Source organism: Pristis pectinata, chromosome 11 (genome assembly GCF_009764475.1).
Source record: "Pristis pectinata isolate sPriPec2 chromosome 11, sPriPec2.1.pri, whole genome shotgun sequence".
Classification (NCBI taxonomy): Eukaryota; Metazoa; Chordata; class Chondrichthyes; order Rhinopristiformes; family Pristidae; genus Pristis; species Pristis pectinata.
This window is the reverse complement of record NC_067415.1, coordinates 48,503,128-48,524,847: the sequence shown is the minus strand read 5'-3', so window position 1 is coordinate 48,524,847 and position 21,720 is coordinate 48,503,128. Positions and strand designations below refer to the sequence as shown.

General features: G+C 40.0%; 1 protein-coding gene across 1 annotated transcript in view; it reads right to left on the bottom strand.

Moving 5' to 3' along the window:
• The window catches only part of LOC127576272 (piwi-like protein 4), a 45,525-nt gene that overhangs the window by 22,111 nt on the left and 1,694 nt on the right, over window positions 1-21,720 (bottom strand). The window contains 8 exon segments of the mRNA XM_052026758.1: window positions 1,141-1,258; window positions 3,089-3,215; window positions 6,435-6,546; window positions 7,866-8,063; window positions 12,027-12,107; window positions 13,217-13,338; window positions 18,385-18,539; window positions 18,542-18,598. Of these exon segments, the coding sequence (XP_051882718.1) occupies window positions 1,141-1,258; window positions 3,089-3,215; window positions 6,435-6,546; window positions 7,866-8,063; window positions 12,027-12,107; window positions 13,217-13,338; window positions 18,385-18,539; window positions 18,542-18,598 (970 nt within the window).

Genomic DNA, 21,720 nt, shown 5'->3' with positions numbered 1-21,720 from the left:
CAATCAGGTTTATGCAAATGTAGATCAAATTCTCACAGCATTTCCAAGATGATTTTGCCCTGCAGCAGTTCAACGTCCCCGATTCCTTTCATCTGCAAGGAGACTAAAGAGGTAACCCTTCAAATTTGGCATAGGATCCAAAAAAGGAAGCCCAACAAGAAAGCCCAAAAGCAAGACAATGATATATCTAACAGTTAAATCATCAAGCAAGCTATTGGCCTTGTGAAGCTGCAAAGCAGTGAGGTTAGGAAGTGGAGTTTCACATTCATCACAAAACAACCATAAGAGTAAATTCCCACATGCCATGCAAGAATAGTCAGCACAGGAAAGAAGAATGAATTTAATGTGCAATGACAAGAAAACAACATTATGTGAAATCAACTTTAGATACCCCAGGTAAACTGAAATTGTTCTCTCTAGGTCTACCTTCCACTTCTACATGGTGGTGCAACTCATACAGCTTCCACTGACGTAGAGACTGCTTGGATTTCATTTCTGATTTAGGAAGTGTTCATAGCCAATGATATCTGGGTCGGGAGCTTCATCAAAAACTGTCCACCTGTAATCATGTAGCAGCTGACTTGGCTGTCAGCAGATAGAGCAGAATGTCAGGTTCTGGCTGATGGTGGAGTGAGGCGAGGGAAGGGGGCGGGTGCAACTGGTGAGACGTGTGAGTGTGTTACAGATATTCCTGTAATAACTTGTGAAGTAATCCACTAATAGTCAAATCAGATTCCATCATTCTTTCCATTATCCGTCAGTACCTTTTAAATTCACTGCAACCTCTCTAGATTTTCCTTTTCCTAGACCCAGCATTCAGCATCTGTGCCCACCTAAGCAAATTTTGAAATAGAATCCAGTCCCCATTGCAGACTGTTATTAGGTGTACTTTTCCAGCAGGTCCCCTTGTGAACTATGAATCACCAGAAGAAAACACAGCCAGCTGCTTAACTGGCCTCACCAAGGGCATAGTACATGCATTCTGTAGGAACAAGATACTCTGAGGATTGCCCTCACTTAAATTAATGGAGTGCCAGATGTTGCTCTATATATGAAGGCCCCAGATGAATGATGATATTATTTACTTTTGCCAATGTAGTCCTCATGTAAATAAACATTTGTCCAAACATATCTGCTTACCTTTGTATACTATCAATCAGTTCATGGAGTCTCTGTTGTCTCCTTTGAGGAGTCAGCTGTGTCTCCGCAGCCAGATCCTTCATAATACGGAAATCAGAGCGGGCCTGGTTGCTTAGCCCTGTGAGGAAAGAATTACGGAGAAAATGAATCAAAATGATTATTTCAATGAGTGAAACGAACATCAGATTTCACTTCAAGGCGGGTTATACTGATGACATCAATCACAGGCCAGAGCAGCTCCACTCCAAATGGTAGACCAGGATTACTATAGCAGGCCTCTCAAGGCACCACCAAAACTGTCTCCCAAAATCCCAGGCATTGACATCCTTGTTACACTCAGTCAGCAATGTTGTTTACACGCCCAATACCAAACTCCTGAAACAGAGCCGAACGCCGAACTCTGTCATGAGAAGAGATTACCAGGCAATCAGAGGAAATGATTCATGAATGTGCATAAAACCTCATGGAAGAAATGCGACATCCTCACTGACTCCTGGGATTTTCTTGCCTACGACCACTCTATACAGAGAAGAAGCATTTCAAATGACATTGAGGACCATGAGTCCATGCACTGGATGTACATAGAGGCTCTGTGTAAGCGATAGGGAGTGCACCACCTCACAAACAACCCTCCTGCTCACCCTGCTGGCTGCCTCCTGTCCCATCTGTGAGTCTGTGGTTCCCACACTGGCTTCATAATGCACAAAACTGGAATGGAAGCAAGTCATCCAAGCAAGTGCCTAACAAAGGTGTTTCTATCTAGCCTGAGAGCCATTCTGATCCTGAGAAACCATACACCAAATTTCAAATGATTTTAAAATTCTGGTGAACATTAACCCTTTCGTTCAATATGTGAAAATAAAGACAATGGGACAGAATGTATCATGAAGAAATAACTCCAATTCCATGTCCAAAATCTAGTTCTGTTGAAGTCAATGGAACTAAATTTCATAAGTGTGAATGGCAAGTTAAATGTGACTGAGAACAAATTTTTAGTCACATGGCTCAAACTTCTTGTAGGAGCATTCAACCTTAGAGTGGTGGACTAGGCCCTATATCTGCCCATTGGGGTAACACAGTGGCATAGCTCTACAAGCTGCTGTCTTGCAGCTCTGGGAACCTGGGTTTAATCCTGACCTCTGGTGTTGTTTATCCCAATGATTATGTGGGTGTTGTCCAGGTGCTCCGGTTTCTTCCCATGTCCCAAAGACGTTCGGGTTAGTATGTTAATTGGCTACTGTAAATTGCCCCTAGTGTGTAGTTGAGTAGTAGGAGTTGAGGGGAATGCAAGGAGAATAAAATGGGGACTGGCATAGGATCGCTGTAGCTGGGGGATGGATAGTTGACACAAACTTGGTGGGTGCAAGTGCCTGTTTCCATTTTGTGTGAATCTATGACTCAATCCATGGCTCGATGAGAACTAGGTTGCCCCAAATTTCAGTGATAGGATCATCTGCATAGACAGAACAGGCCACTGAACCATTAGTGGCACCCACCTCGACATCATCCTGGAAATTCTGAGCAACACTGTTAGGTTCAAATGGTTGAGTCAGTTCTTTTATTCCTTGTTACCAATGCAACATATGTTGAGCGAGAAACATTCTCCTCCAGAATCAATTAACACCACTTTGCAATGATTTAGAGCATTTTGAAAAGGAATTGCATTAGTTCAGTTTATCATGTATATTTTTTAAAGGCAAAGCTAGTCTTTCTAGTTCCTAATTGATTGGACAAATAATTCAATACAAGCTGTAATAGATTTCTTTCGTTTGGCTTTTAATTCTGAAAATTGATTGCTGGTCAGTCTAAAAGCAAGCTGACCAGCTTAAAACAAGACAGATGAGCTCCTAACAACAGGTTCGACTGAGATATAAACATAAGTATCCTTACACTGTTCAGTTCTCATTTGAAGAAAGGTCTTTTTCACTAGAAATCTTTTGTCTGTTACCTGTCAGAAAGCAGAGCTCTGGAATGAGGTGAGCAATACGTGGAACCGCATCTGTTTCAAAACGTTTAATTTTTAACTGGCTGACTAGCATTGGCTGATTCAGATCAGAGATCGAGACATCATATTGCTGTACAAACAAAAGTGAAAGATATTATGAAATAAAACACATCAAGGACTAAAATAAATACTAAGGGGTGAAAATAGTCAATAGCAGCAATGCGAAATGAACAATCTGCAACTTGTTTTACACAAACTCTGCTTTTGAATATCTTACAATTTTGCAGTAATTAAGCAAGAATTACTCATTCATACTCAATTAATTTCTTTCTAGAAATCTCTTCTTGACCAGTGATGAACCTTCCTACTATTGCACGCTGCCGATAATTTATTGTCTATTTGAATGAACAATTGAGGATAGTGCTCCTGCAAGTTTACAACAGGTGCTGACACTTAGTGAGGTCCCTTGCTGCTTGTACAAATTTTGTGAAATGTTGTCTTTTGTGTTCTCCAGAAAATCAATTATGAATTTATACTTTTATACACACCATGCAATAAATAATAAGCCAGTAAAAAAAATTTGATATCTCTGAACAGAGCATTTAACAGCTCAACAAATTTTAAGAAGTACCACTGAATAATGGAGACGAAAGCAAAATCATTGAATACCTCATGGAAAAAGAAGCCAAAGAATGTCCAAAGTTAACACCGATGTTTACTTTTTATGAGTAACCAATAACCAAATCATAAATACAGGCCACCCTAAATAAGACAGGGCTAATTTGGTATTGAGGGTGTGTGCTTATTTCACATCCAATTAAAGATGTTCACCTTAATTAGAGTGTGCAGTGCTTTAGATCCAAGTATTACTTCCTGAATTTCCGTTGCTTAGTCATTATCTTAGAAGGAAGCTACTGAAAACTGGTCCAAAATACTGAACAATTTTAGGACTTTGTACATTCAGGAGCAGGAGACGACAATCAAACTGCCCTCATCTACTTTCTGATCATTTTCTACATCTCCCCCATTCCTTCTGTTCTAGCTCTGAGCCTCAGCCATGGCACAGGTGTACAGTTCTAAAGTCTCTGCAGGCAGTGTTGGGGCACCTAATTTGTATCCACAAACTACTTAATTTATTGAGGTGTTGGTAAAACTGACATCGTCTTTTATCATTTCACAATTCCTGAAGCTAGTGAGTTCTTCAGCGAGGAGGATGGAGAGAGGTGGTGGTGGTGTCAGAAAATAAACAGATGAGTTCAACTGCCCTGTTCACTGAACACCTTACATTTAAGATGTAATGTTAAGCCTAACCATATTGCTTGCTTGTTTGTTGGGAGACCACGTGCCAGTTCTCATTGGTTGGAAAAAGTAACCAGCTTCAAATTCTTGGCCGTTAATGTCTCACATGACCCAGCAAATAGATTCAATCATGAAGGCGGCACGCCAGCGTTTTTACTTTCTTAGAAGCCTAAGGAGATTTGGCATGTCACCAAATACACTAACAAGCTTCTACAGATTCACTGTTGAAAGTATCCTGATTGGTTGCATCATAACCTGGTATAGCAACTCCTATGCACAGGAACACAAGAGGCTGCAGAGAGTGATGGACACAGCTCCGTCCATCATGGGCACAGCCCTCTCCACCGCTCACAGCATCCACAGGAGGCACTGCCTCAAGAAGGCAGCATCTTTCATCAAGGATCCCCACCATCCAGGTCATGCCCTCTTTTCGCTGCTACCATCAGGCAGGAGGTACAGAAGCCTGAAGACCTACACCACCGGGTTGAGGAACAGATACTTTCCTACAAGACAACTCTGGATCTTATATCTTTCAATCAAATCACCTTTCACTCTTCTACCAACAGATATGAACATAGCCTGTCCAACCTTTCCTTATCAGGCAACCCACCCAATCCGTGTGTCGGTCTAGTACACTGTTTCCAGCTTCCATTTACATTCTTACTTAGACTGGAAACCAATACTGCATGTAGACCAATACTGCACACATCTAGATTAGTTTGTCCCATATAACTGGTATAACTTCCCACATTTGTATTTAGTTCCTCTTGCAGTAAACAATAATATTCTGTTAACTTTCTTAAGTACTTGATGCATCCTAGCTTTTTGGAAATCATGCACTAGGTCTCCCTGATTCCCTTGTTAGCTAAAATTCCAAAGACCTGAGACAGACTTAAAAAAACATAGAGAGGTTAAAAGATTTAGGCATGGATTTCCAGAGCTTATACCTTGGCAGCTGAGGAATGGCTGTCAAAAGTGGAGCAATTAGATCTAGAGATAGGCTAGAGTCAAGAATCAAAGGTATGCAAGTTATTTTGAATGATATAGGGAGGGATAGCTGCAAAAACAGGTTTGGCTGTGACAAGTATGATAGTTTTTAAATTGTGGCATTGTATTACATTGTAATACATTGTAATTACATTGTAATACATTGGAAGCCAGTGCAGATGAATTAGAGTGGTGATGGACGAACAGAACTCCAAAGAGTCAGGACACCAGCAGCAAAGTTTTAGTTAACTTCCTGATTATGTAGAGTAGAATGAGGGGAGCCAGCTATTGGTTGTTTTTGTTCTGTTACACCCTTTAAATGCAATGGTAGTAATAAGAGTGTAATGATGGGCTGCACCACCACCTCCAGCATGTCTACTGGTTTGCACTTCATTTATAAACAGTCAACATTATTAATTTTCCTCTTTTGTTTTGAAAAGCTTTTTGCCTTTTCAGAAAATCAAAAAGAATTACCCACACTTCTCCCCACTGCCCCTCATCCTTTTAAATGATACATCTTTTAACTTTCATGTAGATCACTGTCGTGTCTTTTCTTATAACTAGGCCAGTTCACTTCTCAAGCACAAAGCTGCTTTGGAAACTATGAATAAAGATGCAATCAATTCCATCTTGGAAATCTGTGTGCATTCTACTCACTGCACCTCTGCCCAGCATCTAACCATTCTCAAATGAACTTTTCCAGAATACATCTGGAAACAAATTTATTGTTTTATTTGTCAACTTTTAATTCACATAAATGGAAAAAGGACAATAGAAATTTAACATGGAGTGCAATGAATCCTTATCCACTGCCCCTCCTTCTTTAATCAGTTTCTTTTCTCCTGTATGGAGCTTGAACAAGCACACACTATCAAATAACTCCATTATGTCCCTGAATAACCGTACAAAACATTTTGTTAAATTTGATATCAGCAAAGTTCAAAAACATCTAATATACTCATATCATATTCCTTCGCAATATTCTTGGGCAGCAGTTAGCACGTTTAGTATTGGCCTTATTGATCAGAAAATGCATGTCTTTCCTTTAGGTAACCCTTCCTACCTGTGAGTAATAATCAACGTAACTGATTTCAGTTCCATCTGCCTTTCTGAATGTATGAGTGGGTTTCACAGACCAGTCAATATCATCAATGCGGTATGTTTTATTATTATACCTAGGATAAAGAAACAATGCATTAATCTAAAAACTAGACTGGAGTTTTCTAAAGTAATGCCAGCTTCTAGCTATAACTCAATGCACCCAGAATAAAAGTCCTTTGCTCATACGCTTGTTCCACTTCAATCCCTGCTTTCTCTGGCATTTTCATAACACTAACTAGATAACATTTGCTCAAATATGGATGAGCATATTATAATTAATTATAAATGACAAGAAAATGTAACAAAACATCATAACTCTCATCACTGTCAGATGTTTGTTTGCCCCTTGCATCATTAATTGACTTCACTCAGGACAGTGCAACAGACTTCCAAGACCTGACATAGCCATCCTCCAGAAAACCTGAGGCAGGACGCCAGGCTGAGCCAGGGTACAAACACACTCTCAAAGTCAATACAAGTCTCATCCCTCTGTCCTCCACCAAATGAAAGGCCTGATATCAAAGAATCAACTTTGGTTACAGTAAGGTTGAAAAGACTATCAAACTGAAGTTGTGTGAAAATTCTGTTCTGGAGGAAATTGTGCCTAGAGGTAGATCTTACAATTACTAAAAATTACAAGATTAATGTAACATAAACAATGGGGCAAAAATTTATTAAATATGTATTCAAGTTCCAGTATTTTGTATTTTACAACATATTACAGTATTTCATAAACCACACATTTACATTAATAGTAAAATGTTAGGCATCAATATAAGAGGAAATGTTCTCACTTTGTTGAATAAGTAACCACGTCTATAAAAGATCTTATGATATTTCTGCAGAGGATTTGGAAAAATACTTGTTAATGATAATATACGGAAGTTGCAAGCCAGGTAATTGATATGGAAGTAGTGCCTGACATCTAATGTTTCCATCAATGTGAGATGCCTGGCAATTAGGCTAATTTTTAATGTACCAATACCAGATTAGTGCAGCATGTATGACTGATGAAATAATAACATCAATTATAGATATTTGAAGAAGCATTAATTCAGTATAGCAACAATGTTGTTGAACTTAGTTGAGAAACAGTTTGAAGATATTAATACCAGGAAACATTTCAATTCAGTCAATACTAGTTGCAATTTCAACACCCGAATGAAGAGTTTGCTTCTTCAGCAACTGTAGGATTGTGATTTGTTTTGGTTTTCTTCTTCTGGCTAGTTTTTTTAAAATTAGAATAAATTCTCATCTTTGTCATTATTAGTACCATCAAACCAAAGTAAAACGACAAGGATTTTCATACCAAGTAGCACCACAGGCTTTTGTACCATAAGCACCATTGTAACTGTTTTGGGTTTTTCATTTGAAGCAATTATGTCTTCTTTACCTTGTAAGGACAATGAATCCCACTAATTCCTTCATACAGGTGTCAATGAAATGCTGGTCACCATTTCTGCTGTATAACTCAGTCATGAAATCCAATACAGTCTCGCTCCGTAGAATCTTATGACTTACATCAACAGACAATAATATCTTGGTCTCATACCTCAGGATTGAGGTAGCAAACCCTGGCCATAGAACCAACCTGGAATTTAAAAATATAAAAGTTTTAAAGACATTTCCCTAAGATTTATAAGTATCTGTTGTGTTGTGCCAAACACATGGAACATTTTGCCTGAGAGCTCAGTGCTGGGAAATTCAATAGTACAAAAGCTAAAGGATTTGTCAATCAGATGGGACTGGGACCATGGGTGAGGGGGCTTGTGAGGAGCTGATGCTTGTGGGCAGCGAAGGAGGATCTTGGATCAGAAGAAAGATCAGAGAGGTCAGGAGCAGGATTGGTAAAGAGTAGAGATGAAAGTTGACTGTCAGATTCAGTGGGACAGGAGGGAAAATGATTGTTGGATCAGGGTGAAAAAAATGATTGAGGATGGGGGCAAGTAATTTTGTCAAGTCAGTGGTGAGAGGGCAGGTTGAACCAAGGTCACAAGCTATAAGAACCCCAGGGAGAAATGATTAAATCCAATACTCAAAAGGGACCTATCCAAAGCACATTACCAGCACCAGCATAACCTCTGGCCGACTGTGAAAAAGGGCATTTGAGGATCAAGATCTCAGACTTGGCACATAACTGCTGTCCCATTGACTATGAGTTATGTCTTCTTTTTGTATGCTTCAGTGAGCTGGAATACCTACAGCAGCCTGTCAAGGCACTGGACAATGCTGTCTCCACAAAATCCCCCAAATTCAATAGATGGATAGATGAACCAACATCAGCATCCTCTGCCAAGCTAACTATCCCAGCATCAAGGCCCTACACTCAGTCGGCTACATTGGGCAGGCCACTTCAGTTGCATGCCTGACACCATACTCCTGAAACACTGTATTCCCTGCTTCATCATATGAAGAGAGTACCACGTGGACAGAGGAAAAGAATCAAGAATATACACCAACTCTCTTTGATGAAATGTAGCATCCCCACTAATATTTGGGAATCTCTGAGCACTCAAAGGAGAGGAGCATTCAGGATCATATTCACCCCTGAGAGCATGCATTGGGAGAACAAAGAAGCCCACCTTACAAACTATCCACCCACACACCCCGTCAGCCACCTCCTGCACCATCAGTGGAAGAGTCTTCAATTCCCACATTGGCCACCTCAGTATCCACAAAACTGGAGCGGAAGCAAGACATCCTTGATTCCAAGAGACTGCCGAAGCAGAAGAAAGAGAATGGATAAGGAGGAGGAGGCGGAGGAAGGAAGAGGGGGAAGAAAAGCTCTTACAAGTTCGGTTCCCGCTTTTGATGCTCACCTGGACCAGCCATGGTTTGCTTTTGGTGGTTTCCTTCTTGCACCAGATAGTCCTCCAATAAGTTTGGGAACTTTATTTTACTGCTATCAATTTAATTCCAGTGACCGCTGACTCATTTCCATTCCACCCACTACAGAATCATAAAAATCTCCAAATCCAATCCCATTCTCAAGGCTACTTTCTATGCAACTGCAGGAGATGAAGTACTTGCCCTTTAACTTCTTCCCTTTCCAGCATCCAGGGACCATGACAATCCTTCCAGGTGATGTAGTGATTCACTTGTACTTCTTCCAGTTTGGTGTACACTGGATACACTCCCCTCTACATTAGAAGACCAAACACAGATTGGGTGACCAGTCTGCAAACCACTCTTGTTCAGTCCACAAAGGTGACTGGAGTTTTCAGCTGCCTGCCAATTTAGTTTTCCATCCCATTTCCACTCTGATCGCTTCAACTCCAACTTTTTACACTGTACTAATGAAACCCAATGTAAGCTCAAGGAACAACATCTCATTTTCTGACTCAAGCTATTATTCGAAACATTAACTCTGTTTCTCTCTCCATGCCTGATCTGTCAGTGCTTCCAGCATTCTCTACTTTTATTTCAGGCTTCCAGCATCTGCAGGTTTTGCTTTTCCAATTTGTATCTCAGAGTTCCACTATTGTTTTATTTTCCTTTTTCCTCCATTTTCATTCATTTCCTCCTTTTTTACATCTCTCTTAGATCACTTATGAATGACATGCCTTTGCCATCTTCTCTCAGCCAGTACAACCACCACTTTTATCACTCAGTCATTTCGGGTGTCCACTGTATCACTGATCTGCTGAGTTCCTCCAGCATTTTGTGTGTATTGCTCCAGATTTCCAACACCTCCAGTCTCTCTCGTGTCTCCGTCTTGATTTCTAACTTGTCTCTGTTCTGATCAAAGGTCATCGACTTGAAACATTAACTTTCACCCTCTTTCCATCATTGTGTCTGACCTGCTGAGTATCTTTGATCATCTTTATATCATTAACAATGATTTTTCTCTACATCCCAAGGATCCACCTTCCTCCTTTATAAAACTGCCCATCCACAAAAATGCCCATCCACAATTTCCACTTGAGACTTAATGATATACAGTCCTACCTTTCCACCATTCTCTGACCCTTCCACTGTATCTTTGCTACCGAGACTTAATTTTTTTTAAATCCTCGGTAATATAGGCAGCACTGGTAAAGTTAGTATTTAGTGCACGTTCCTGGTTTCTCCCAAGAAACTGGTAATGGGTCCTAATCGCTGAACTGCTCCAGTCTAAGGTGGTCCTACAATATGGTTAAGCAGAGAGTTCCAGGATTTTGAACAGTGAATTGCATTAGTGTTCATGTCAAGATGAAGTAAAACTTGGAAAGGAATTTGAAGGTAATGGTATTCCCATATATCTTGTCTTTCTTACTGATGGAAGTTTGGTGGATGATGCCAAAGGGGGATTGAGTTTTTGTAATGCAAACGGCAGACAGGATACATTTTTGCCATGATACCATGCAGGATCTTCATGCCAGTGGATAAAATGTCAATCAACGAAATTGCTTTGCCCTGGAAGATATTCAGCATCTTGAGTATTGCTGCAGCTGCATGCAGCCAAGCAAGTACCATATATACTATTGTAGTGCTGACCTGCTCTTTATGATTTGAAGTGGTTTTGGGAAGTTAGAAGGTAAGGCAGCTACTGTGGAATAAAAAGTCTCTGACTTTGCCTGGCAACTGGTCAATGCTGATTCTTAAGAAGCTGATAGTGTAGAACAGAACCAAGGTAATGTCTTTCAATGTAAAGGGGAAGTGGTTAGACACTCCCTTCTTATAGATGATCGTTGCTTTGTTCTGTAGAGCAAATGTTACTTATCATTTATCACCTCAATTCTTTTTCGGTATGAAATCTTGCATGAACACCGAAGTCCTCTAGCTAAACAACTGAAAAACTATGGTTTTCACTGCAAATTCTGTGTCTTGGTCATTAATTTCATCCTTCCCTACAGCTTTTGGGTCAGGGTCAGGCTCAACTAGACTGTTTGCAATTAAAACTTAATATTAGATTCCAAAGTGAGCATACAACTACATATATTCTCTATCATAAGGAGTCTGTAACTTTGCCTGGTCAGTCTTTAATTTACCCTTTAGAAGCACTAACCAAAACATTGTTGGCAGTCGTGTAAATCATTTTCCCCTCCGTGTTCAGTTCTCAAAAGTTAACAATGTACACGTCATTATATTTTCAGAGCAGTCATTCACATTCCCATGAAAGAATGAGATAATTGTCATTGCTGGGAATTCATTCAGTCTGCTAAGTTGTTGCAATATCTCAAAAACAGCTGGAGCAGTAAATTAGGCACATTGATCACTTCAATATAATGTCAGTAAACACTCTACTTTTCAATGCTCCACAGTTGTACAAGCAATATTTTCATCTATTAATTCTATTAAATAGATCAGCTGCTTAATAAATGTAAAAATAGCAAAATTGTAGGCACCTTGTAATTTGCCAATTGATTATCATTCATGCTAACAAAAGTAAGTTAACTTTAAAAAGAAATCTGCTGGCAGATTGTCCAAACCAACCATGGTAGGTGCCTACAAAAATAGCATACTGGCTATTCTGATCAAGAAAAACTACTTCTCACCAGGTGCAGTAACTCACAAAGTGGTTATAATTTTCACTCTGCACAAAGTTAGGACAATAATTGTAGAAATGGCCTACCTGTGTTGAGGAATCTGAATTGGAGTTGATGGATTATAAAAGTTTCGCCCAATTTGGTACATCGACAGCATTTTGAGAACTCTAATTAAAAACAGAAGTGAGTTACATATTTGTATTCATATAGAATAGTACAGTAAAGGAACAGGCTCTTCAGCCCATGATGTCTGCGCCAACCATAATGCCAATTTAAACTAATCCCATCTGTCTGCATTTGGTCTACATCCCTCCATTCCTTGCCTGTTCATGTGCCTGTCTAAATGCCTCTTAAATGTTGCTATCATATCTGCCTCCACCACCTCCCCTGGCAGCATGTTCCAGGCAGCTACCACTCTCTATTTAAAAATGTTGCCTCACAAATCCCCTTTAAATTTCCCCCCTCTGACCTTAAACCTATGCCCTCTAGTATTTGACATTTCCACTCTATCAACTGTCTCATAATTTGATATTATTTCGATCAGGGAGCCTCTCAGCCTCCAATGCTCCAGAAAAAACAATCCAGTTTGTCCAACCTCTCCATATAGCTAATACTTTCTAATCCAGGAAATACCCTGGTGAACCCTCTTTGGCAACCTCTCCAGAGTCTCCACATCCTTCCTCTAATGTGGTGACCAGAATTGCGCACAGTATTCCAAATGTGGTCTAACTAAGGTTTTATATAGCTGCAACATGACTCGCCAACTTTTATTCTGATTGCCCTGATCGATGAAGGAAAGCATGGAGTAAGCCTTCTTTACCACCCTATCCATTTGTGTTGCCACATGGACAGTGTTTAAAATTATGTGGATAATTATGGATAATTAATACTCCAAGGAAAACATGAGGATGCATTGTACAAAAATATTGACATGCATAAGGCATTCTATGCACCAGAAAAACAATGTGGCTAATCTCTACCCTCTCTCAGCTGGTACCACCCCCACGTGTCTCATTCAGCCTCTCTTTGCTTTCATTCTCTCCAGACATCCCCTTTCTAGTTTCCACCTCTCCCCCTTCTCTGCAATTTAAAACATCTTTGATTTTTAGCTTTTCCTAGGTCTGATGAAATGGTAAGTGTTTCTCTTTCCACAGATGCTGCCTGACCTGCTGAGTATTCACAGCATTTTCTGTTATTACTGGAACCTGTTTAAAACTGTTTTCTGATTTTTCAGACTACTCAAATTCTCTGTTTTATGTCATTGAGAATAACTCACTTTCTGATAGTGATATTGAAAAACTGGATGCACATGGGAGAATCTTGTGGAAATTCACTTGTCAGAGCAATGGTTATATTCACTGCTTGGCTGTTTTTCATTATGCTTGTCACTTCTGTAACCTTGAAAAAAAAATTAAAACAACAGTTAGGATCAAGGCAAGAAACCATTATTGTTAGCTCCTGTTTTTGTGCATTCTGAGTGGTCTTGGAACTCCAAATCTCTCAGGATTTCACATATTTGACGGCACTAACAATTGCCTAATGTCAATTGGAGCCATGCAGATTTGGCAGTTCATTATGTCAATCAGAGTGCTATTTAAGGGGACCATCAATTACTTCAGGGTTAGATACTCATTGGCTCAACTACATTTATGCTAGTGCCTGGAAGTTTCCATAATTGTTTCAAGCTGAAAAATTTCAGAGGAAACCAACTGCCTTCAGGCATCAGTAATTCCCTTTGGAAAATAGATGCCTTGGAAAATGATCAAAGGGCACAGAGGGCTGAGATTCTAGAAAAGGAAGGAGTAAGGATCTATATCAACACAGCATGTTCAGGGAGCAACTTTCTGATGTGAATCTCTGAAGGAAGAATGTCTGAGATGTTTTACGTCAGTCACTGAAATTTGTCACCTGCTCTAGCCATATAGTAAACCAGGAAATGGCTGGATTACTAGTGAAATGTGACAATGGTAGGGAACATTAATGCACGGTTCCTTCTAGGTCGGTGGGGAGATCATTGAGGCTCTCTATTCAAAGATAGCTAACAAAATTTTGTTCTCCTTTCCAGAGATAAGAAGATGGAATAAACATAAAGTTTTGCAATGATTAAGGTTTCTCCACGTGCATATGCCGTGAACACGAATTGAAGAGAGGTTCCATTCCCTCAACACTGTGCTATAATAGAATTGAAAGAGGTTCCATCCCCTCAGTGTACCACTGGTCCAATATCTGGGCTATATTCATGATAACTTCATTCTGCAGTAGCCACTATGCTAAACTAAAGGGAGCACGATTTCACCGCTGTCCTCAAAGCCTCTTCAAAACAATTAATATTCTCACAGATTCTTGACAATCGACCCAAGACTAACTATCAGTGAAGCATCTGGGTAGACTCCAGGCACTTTGAGTCTTTCCATCAGGAGTACATGGATGTCAAGTGTTAACATATTAGTGCAATAACCTGATGAACTGAAACACACATCGTGTCAAGGTCCACTGGTTTCAATTGTGCACAGTAGATCGAAAATAAGATTCAGTTGTCAGCTCTAAACCCAAAGAATTTACCTGGAAGTCAAAATAAAGTGTGATCACAGGAACAATAAAGGGCTGACTGATAACTTCTGTGCACATCTGACACAACTGCAAGCAGCATGTGTACAATGGTAGTCACAATCCTGCACAAAATGGGTTAGAGCAGACCACTTCTTTGAAACGTTTTCACTGGTTAAATCTCTGGAGCTGCCGTACAGGATTCCACACAGTGATTGTCATGAGCCTATGTGAACAGGAGTTGGTGTCAATTTATGGCAAGCAGCAAAAGAGGAGGAGGACAAAGAGAAGGGCGAAGGGAGGACGAAAAAGGAGGAAAAAGGCGACAGGAGGAGGAGAGGAAGACAGGAAATAATCTGAATGGCTGCTTTTTTGACCTTTTTGAGCCCAATTTGTATATCAGAGTTTTTGAACTGTTAAGGAATGCTTCCAACCTTTAGGAAATTTGACTACAAAATGACACAAAATCATGGCGTAAAAATATTTTTAAAATACAGAAATTTGAGCAGTGTAATAATTTAAACAGTAAAAATGCAAGTTCCATCAGTTTATGTGTTTGTTAATAACATTATACTATCATAATAAAACATAACCTTATCAATGTCTAACATTATGATTTGGTGGTCAAGTGATTAAAAATATTGTAATTATTCCTTCAAGTATGTAAAATGATTAATCATATTAAGTGCAATCGCATAGTAAAACAATAACAAAATGCCAATATTTTTGAATGGTTCAGAAGGAAAACATATCTTTGAGAAGGAGAAAAAGTGAAGAAAGAGAATGTAAGGGGAAGAAGGAGTTAAAAGGAGGGTGGACAGGATAGAGAAAAAAGGGAGAGGGGTGACAGGAAGGATTAAGAGGAAGGGAGTGGAAATGGAGAAGGAGTGCCTAGAGAGAAGGGAATGGAAAGGGCAGGAAGAAGGCAAATGGGAGGTAGAGATAATGGAGTTGCACGCAAGAGGGCAATTGGGGTACAGACACTAATTTAGCTGCAACGGATGTTACATCAGTCATCAGATGCTGCATCGAAGTTGCCCAACCCTCAATGCTGGAATGGATGCAGCTTCCAGTTCTGTAGAAAAGTTTGTGCTAAGTTGGTGACCAGGCTTTCGAGGAGAATTGCTAGTGCACCATACATTTAACTGTGCATTCTCATCAGCATCAACTCGCTCCACAGATGCTACCTGATTATAATGGTAGATGTTTGTACTTGTTGGATGTCGTTTATGTCAGGCTCAGGACATTACTGAAATCTTCAATTCATTTGGGCAGGATCCTTGACACAACTGTCTTCAGCTGTTTCATTAATGACCTTTCCCTGATCATAATGTCACAAGTGGAGATATTCACTAATGACTGCACAATGCTGCTCATATTATGAAGCAACCTGTGTCCATATTTAGACTTGTACAATATCCAAGCATTGGTTAATAAGTGGCAAGTAACATTCATGCCACACAAGTGTCAGGAAATCACTTTCTCCAATTAAAGTATTCCAAGGCATAATAATTGTTGAATCGCCTCCATCAACATCCTTGCAATGGGGAAAGTGTCTCACTATGAACCATAAACTTAAATGAACCAACCATCTAAAAACGGTGACTATAAGGACAGATCAGAGACTCAGCATCCTGTAGTGAGTGAGGCATCCCCTGATTTCCCATGTAAATCATGTGTGTGAAGGTGTACTCTACATTTTACCATATAAATGCAACTTGAACAACACTAAACATCCAGGACCAAGCAACCCACCACACTGCTATCCCACCCCCTACCCTGAATATTCAATCTCTCTACAATGGACATGCTGGCTGCAGTCTATGAGAACTAAGAGATGGACTTCAGCAAGTTGTTAAGGTTTCGATGGCTTCATCTTACAAGCTGGTGACCCCTATCACTTAGAAAAAATAATGGCAACTATTCCATAGAACACCACCTTCTTCAAGTCTTTGCAAACACTGTGACATTCTAATAGAATATATTGCTAGAATATATAAGGCCATCCAACCCAAGAGCATTGGGGGAGTACTCACACCACACAAACAGCAGCTGTTCAAGTATGCAATAAATGCTGGACTTGCAGTGATAACCTACATTCCATAAAAGATAAAAGAAAAGCTGAGCAGTTATCACAAGTTGAACACATAAGTCATTCAAATAAACAAATGGCACAAAATTGGCATGCTGCCTAGAATGCAAACAACTGAGCTGCGATGATGATCAAAACTTTAACATAGCCATTTCATGTACCACAGCTTCTACTTTAACATTCAGAAAACAAGTGTTAGTTACTGTTGGGTGATCATCTACTAAACATATAGTGTTATGGCTGGGCATTGGGTTTCTTGCCACTTCACTTGTACTTGATACTTCTGTCATTTCTTTTCCTTCTGTCTTTGCAAAGGAAAAAACACAGCTTCCTCTGTGACAGTTGGAAATGCATAGAGTCAGCCTCCTCTGATGAGTAGGTGATAGGAACACTGATATGGTAAGGAGCAGACTACACCTTTACTTCCATCACCAGCTACAAACTGAAATGCATTTCTCCCTAGTAGCACCAAGAACACTCATCAGACAAGGGCTGGGACATTCCTCTGGAGATATTCTTGTTTTGTTGCATTATATATACTGAGATGCAGCAGAAACAATGCTCATGCACATCAACATACATTAACACCTGTGGAACTGCTGCAGTTACAAAAGTTAAATGTGATTGTTGGATGAAAGCAATTTTAACTGGGAATCTGCGGAAAAATCTGAAAGAAAAAAATGAAATGAAGATGGAAAAAAAACTCAAGAGTAAAAGACCAGCAGGATTTAATTCCAGATGGCAAAGGATGAGTCAAACCCGACAAGAATGTATTCAGATACTGGTTATACTGGTAAATTTGGTCTAGGTCATCAAAACTATAAATTATTTCAAATAATTTTGTAAAAGGACATCCTTGTGGTTTGTTTTTTTTTAAATTATGCCTTTGAGTGGAAAATCTATGGCAATCTCTAGAGGACAACTCTAACAGTTGTACCCCCAATTCGCTGAAAGATAAATAAAAGTGAATTACCTTAACAAATTATTATAGGTCATTGCAGATGCCAACAGTAAGTAAAACGAGATAATTAATCTGCCAGGGTTAGTGACAAAACTACATGGCTTAATTTTAGAAATAATCCATACTAATATCTAAAAGGAGGTACTGATTATATGATTTTCTTTTAAACCTGCCACCACCTTTGATGAAGAAAACCAGAGTATAACAATATTAAACAATGGAATTTTAAAATTAATTATAATTCTTAAATGAAATTGATACCCTTGAATTTAAACCAACCAGCCTTTCAAGTTTACTTAATTATAGTGAGATCCCATTCAAAACTCTGACCTACTTGATATCGCTTATTCTAGAAAAGCACAACTCATTTGTCTCAATCTCAGGTTTTCAAGTTGTTGGGGGAATGGGGACAGGCATCTCTCGGATGGGTTGGAATGGTAGAGATAGGATTGAGCACAATTATAAGCATGTGATAAGCATTGAATAAAAACTTAGCGTGGAAAAACTTAGGTGGTAGGTGGGAAAGAGGAAAAAAAATCCCTAAAATAGGGCACAACAAAAATAAAAGGCTTTGGAATCCTTGGTGTGGACTGTCTGCATCAGCAGTGTGGAGCTATATCTACTAAGTGGATAATAGAAATATCCATCAACAATGATTATGATTTTCCAGTGTGTTGGTAGTAAATGAGCTACCACACCATCAACAACTGATCGGGAAATTTAATGAAAGGTATTAAAATAGGTTTCATTTTTGTGTCACTTTTTGGAACTAAATCTAATTCATAACATTTCACTATGTTAAAAGCCCAACATTTGTGAGCACAATCCAAAATATGCTTCTTACTTGATTTTGCAGTTTTTTTGGGAGGAAGAGAACAGCTCCATCAAATGCCCTGATCTTTCCTAATAGATCACTATGGCTGAAGAGTAGTGCCATCCGTAAACGTTTTGATTCAATGTCGGGCAAGAAAGTCACATGATACTGGTACAAGAACCACTTCGGGGGTGATCTGAAGGCAAAAGATTTGTGACGATCTTCACTGGAATCCCACTGGAACCTGCAAATGTCCAACATTAAATAATTTATCAGTACTTTCAGTTTTAGTCACCTCCCCTCTCCTCAGCATCTCCCTTTGCAACTGGATCCTTGACTTCCAGACCAACAGACCACAATCATAATTACCCTCAACGCTGGTGCCCCGCAAAGCTGCGTCCTCAGCCCCTTACTGTACTCCCTACACACTCATGACTGTGGGGCGAGATTCTGTTCTAATTCCATCTACAAGTTCGCAGATGACACCACAGGAGTGGGCTGTATCTCAAACAATGATGTCAGAGTACAGGAAGGAGATAGAGAGCCAAATGGCATGGTGTCAAGGCAACAACTTTTCCTTCATTGTCAGCAAGACAAAAGAGCTAGTCATTGACTTCAGAAAGCGGGGGCAGAGCACGTGCTCCTGTATGTATCAATGGTGCTGAGGTGGAGATGGTTGACAGCTTCAAGTTCCTAGGAGTGAACATCACCAATAGCTTATCCTGGTCCAACCACGTAGATTCTATGACCAAGAAAGTACACCAGCACCTCAGCTTCCTCAGAAGGCTAAGGAAGCTTGGCATGTCCCTGTTGACCTGCAGCAATTAAGGATGCACCATAGAAAGCATCCTATCCAGATGCATCACAGCTTGGTATAGCAACTGCTCTGCCCATGTCTGCAAGAAATTGGAGAAAGTTGTGGACATAAGCTCAGTCCATCACAAAAGCCAGCCTCCTCTCCATGAACTCTGCCTACACTTCCCACTGCCTTGGGAAAGCAGCCAACATAATTAAAGACCCCTCCCACCCCAGATATTCTCTTCTTCCCCCTCCCATCAGGCAGAAGACACAAAAGCTTGAAATCAGGAGCCATCAGGCTCAAGGGCAGCTTCTGTTCCTCTGTTAGAACACTCTTGAATGGGCCTCTTGTACGATAAAGATGAACTTCACAGTCTACCTTGTCTTGCCCCGTGCACCTTATTGTCTACCTGGAATGCATTTTCTCTGTAACTGTAACACTATATTCTGCATTCTGTTATTGCTTTTCTCTTTGTACTACCTCAATGTACTTATGTTTTGAAATGATCTGTGTGGATGGCATGCAAAACAAAGTTTTTCACTGTATCTCAGTACATGTGACAATAATAAACCAATTACCAAGAGTCATAGAGTTATACAGCACAGAAACAGGTCCTTTGGCCCAACTCATTCATGCCAACCAAGGTGCGTACCTGAACAAGTTCCCATTTGCCTGAGGTTTGGTCCATATCCCTCTAAAACTTATCTATCCATGTACCCGTCCAACTTCTTTTAAATGATGTAGTTGTACCTGCCTTTATCAATTCCTCTGGCAGCTCGTTCCATATACCCACCACTTTGTATATTAAAAACTTCTCCTCAGGTCCCCTTTAAATCTTTCCCCTCCCATCTTAAACCTATGACCTTTAAGTTTAGGCTCTCCTACCCTGGAAAAAGACTGTGACTATCTACCCTATCTATGCCCCTCATGATGTTATAAACCTCTGCCAACAGATCAATGCGTCAACACCAAATATAACTTTTACAGGTAGGAATGACCAAGGCCCATGCCACATCCCCCAACTAGTTAATGGAGGCTGTGCCTAATCTCGTAAATTCTCCAAAAGCTAATGTCATCTTCATGAGACTTCTACTTGTATTTACATTTAACTCTTTCTGTCTTAGACATAACCTCCAGCCAAGAGTCATCATTATCTGAAATCACCAGACTTCATCAGTTGTCTTCTACCTGCGAATTATTCTTCTCTTGCATTTATCTACCCATAACTTTCTCATCAATTTTCTCATTTACCACTGCCCTTGGCACTTCATGTGACTTAAGGTCAACAGCATGTTTTGCCGGAACTGCTCACGTGCGATCTTTCTTCTGCTGCATGGCTCACTTAATTTCTATTGTTCTGATCCAAAGTTCCATCTCAGCCTTTGCCTCATCTGGAACTTTAATAAAAAAAGTATTATTCTTCATTTTGGGTATCTTGAATGCAAAGAATGGTCTGAAAAGTTACTACTTTTCTCTGCAAGCTTCCTCCAGCTGGATTGTTGGGCACTTTTTAGTGAATGGAATTGTTCTGAGACCCTCTGACAATCTCTATAACATAGATATCTATATTTTTAAAAACCAGAAAGTGCTTCTTTTAAGTGTGCCAACACTTTAAACATTGCAATAGTCAGGATTCCCATGTTCTTCTGCAACAGTACACCCAGGTGACCTCGTGATATCAGGTATATGATATAGAGAAAATAGCCTCCTATTAACTAGGCTGAAGCTGATTAAGCCCAGTGATTTCAGTAGCTGAATAGTTTTGGCTTGAGGTGTTGTCTGAGACTAAACAGGAAGATAAATGTAACTCCTTCTCATGAGTCTTAGAGTCATACTGCATAGAAACATGCCCTTTGCTCCACCTAGTCCACGCCAACCATGGTGCATCCGTTTATATCAATCCTACACTAATCGCATCTTTTTTTCCCCACGTTCCTATTAACTCCCACCAGATTCTACCACCTACCTGTACTTGAGGGACAATTTACAGTGACTAAATAACCTACAAACCTGCACACCTTTGGGATGTGGGAGGAAATCGGAGCACCCAAGGAAAACCCATGTCATCACAGGGAGAACGTGCAAACTCCACACAGTCAGCACTGGAGGTCAGAATTGTACTTGGGTAGCTGGAGCTCTGAAACAGATGTTCCATTAGCTGCGCCACTGTGTCTTACCATACCAGCTCAAGACCATTGGGCATTTGTAAGATTACAGCTGGAGGAGATGGAACCCATAATCCTGGGAATGAAAGGGTTAACGTATGAGGAGCATTTGATGGCTCTGGGCCTGTACTTGTTGGAGTTTAGAAGGAAAAGGGGGCGGGGAATCTCATTGAAACCTACCAAATATTGAAAGGCCTGAATAGAGTGGATGTGAAGAGGATGTTTCCAGTAGTAGGAAAGTCTAAGACCAGAGGGCACAGCCTTAATATAGAAGGATGCCCCTTTAGAAAAAAGATGAGGAGGAATTTCTTTAGCCAGAGGGTGGTGAATCTGTGGAATTCATTGCCACAGATGGCTCTGGAGGCCAAGTCAGTGGGTATTTTTAAAACGGAGGTTGATAGA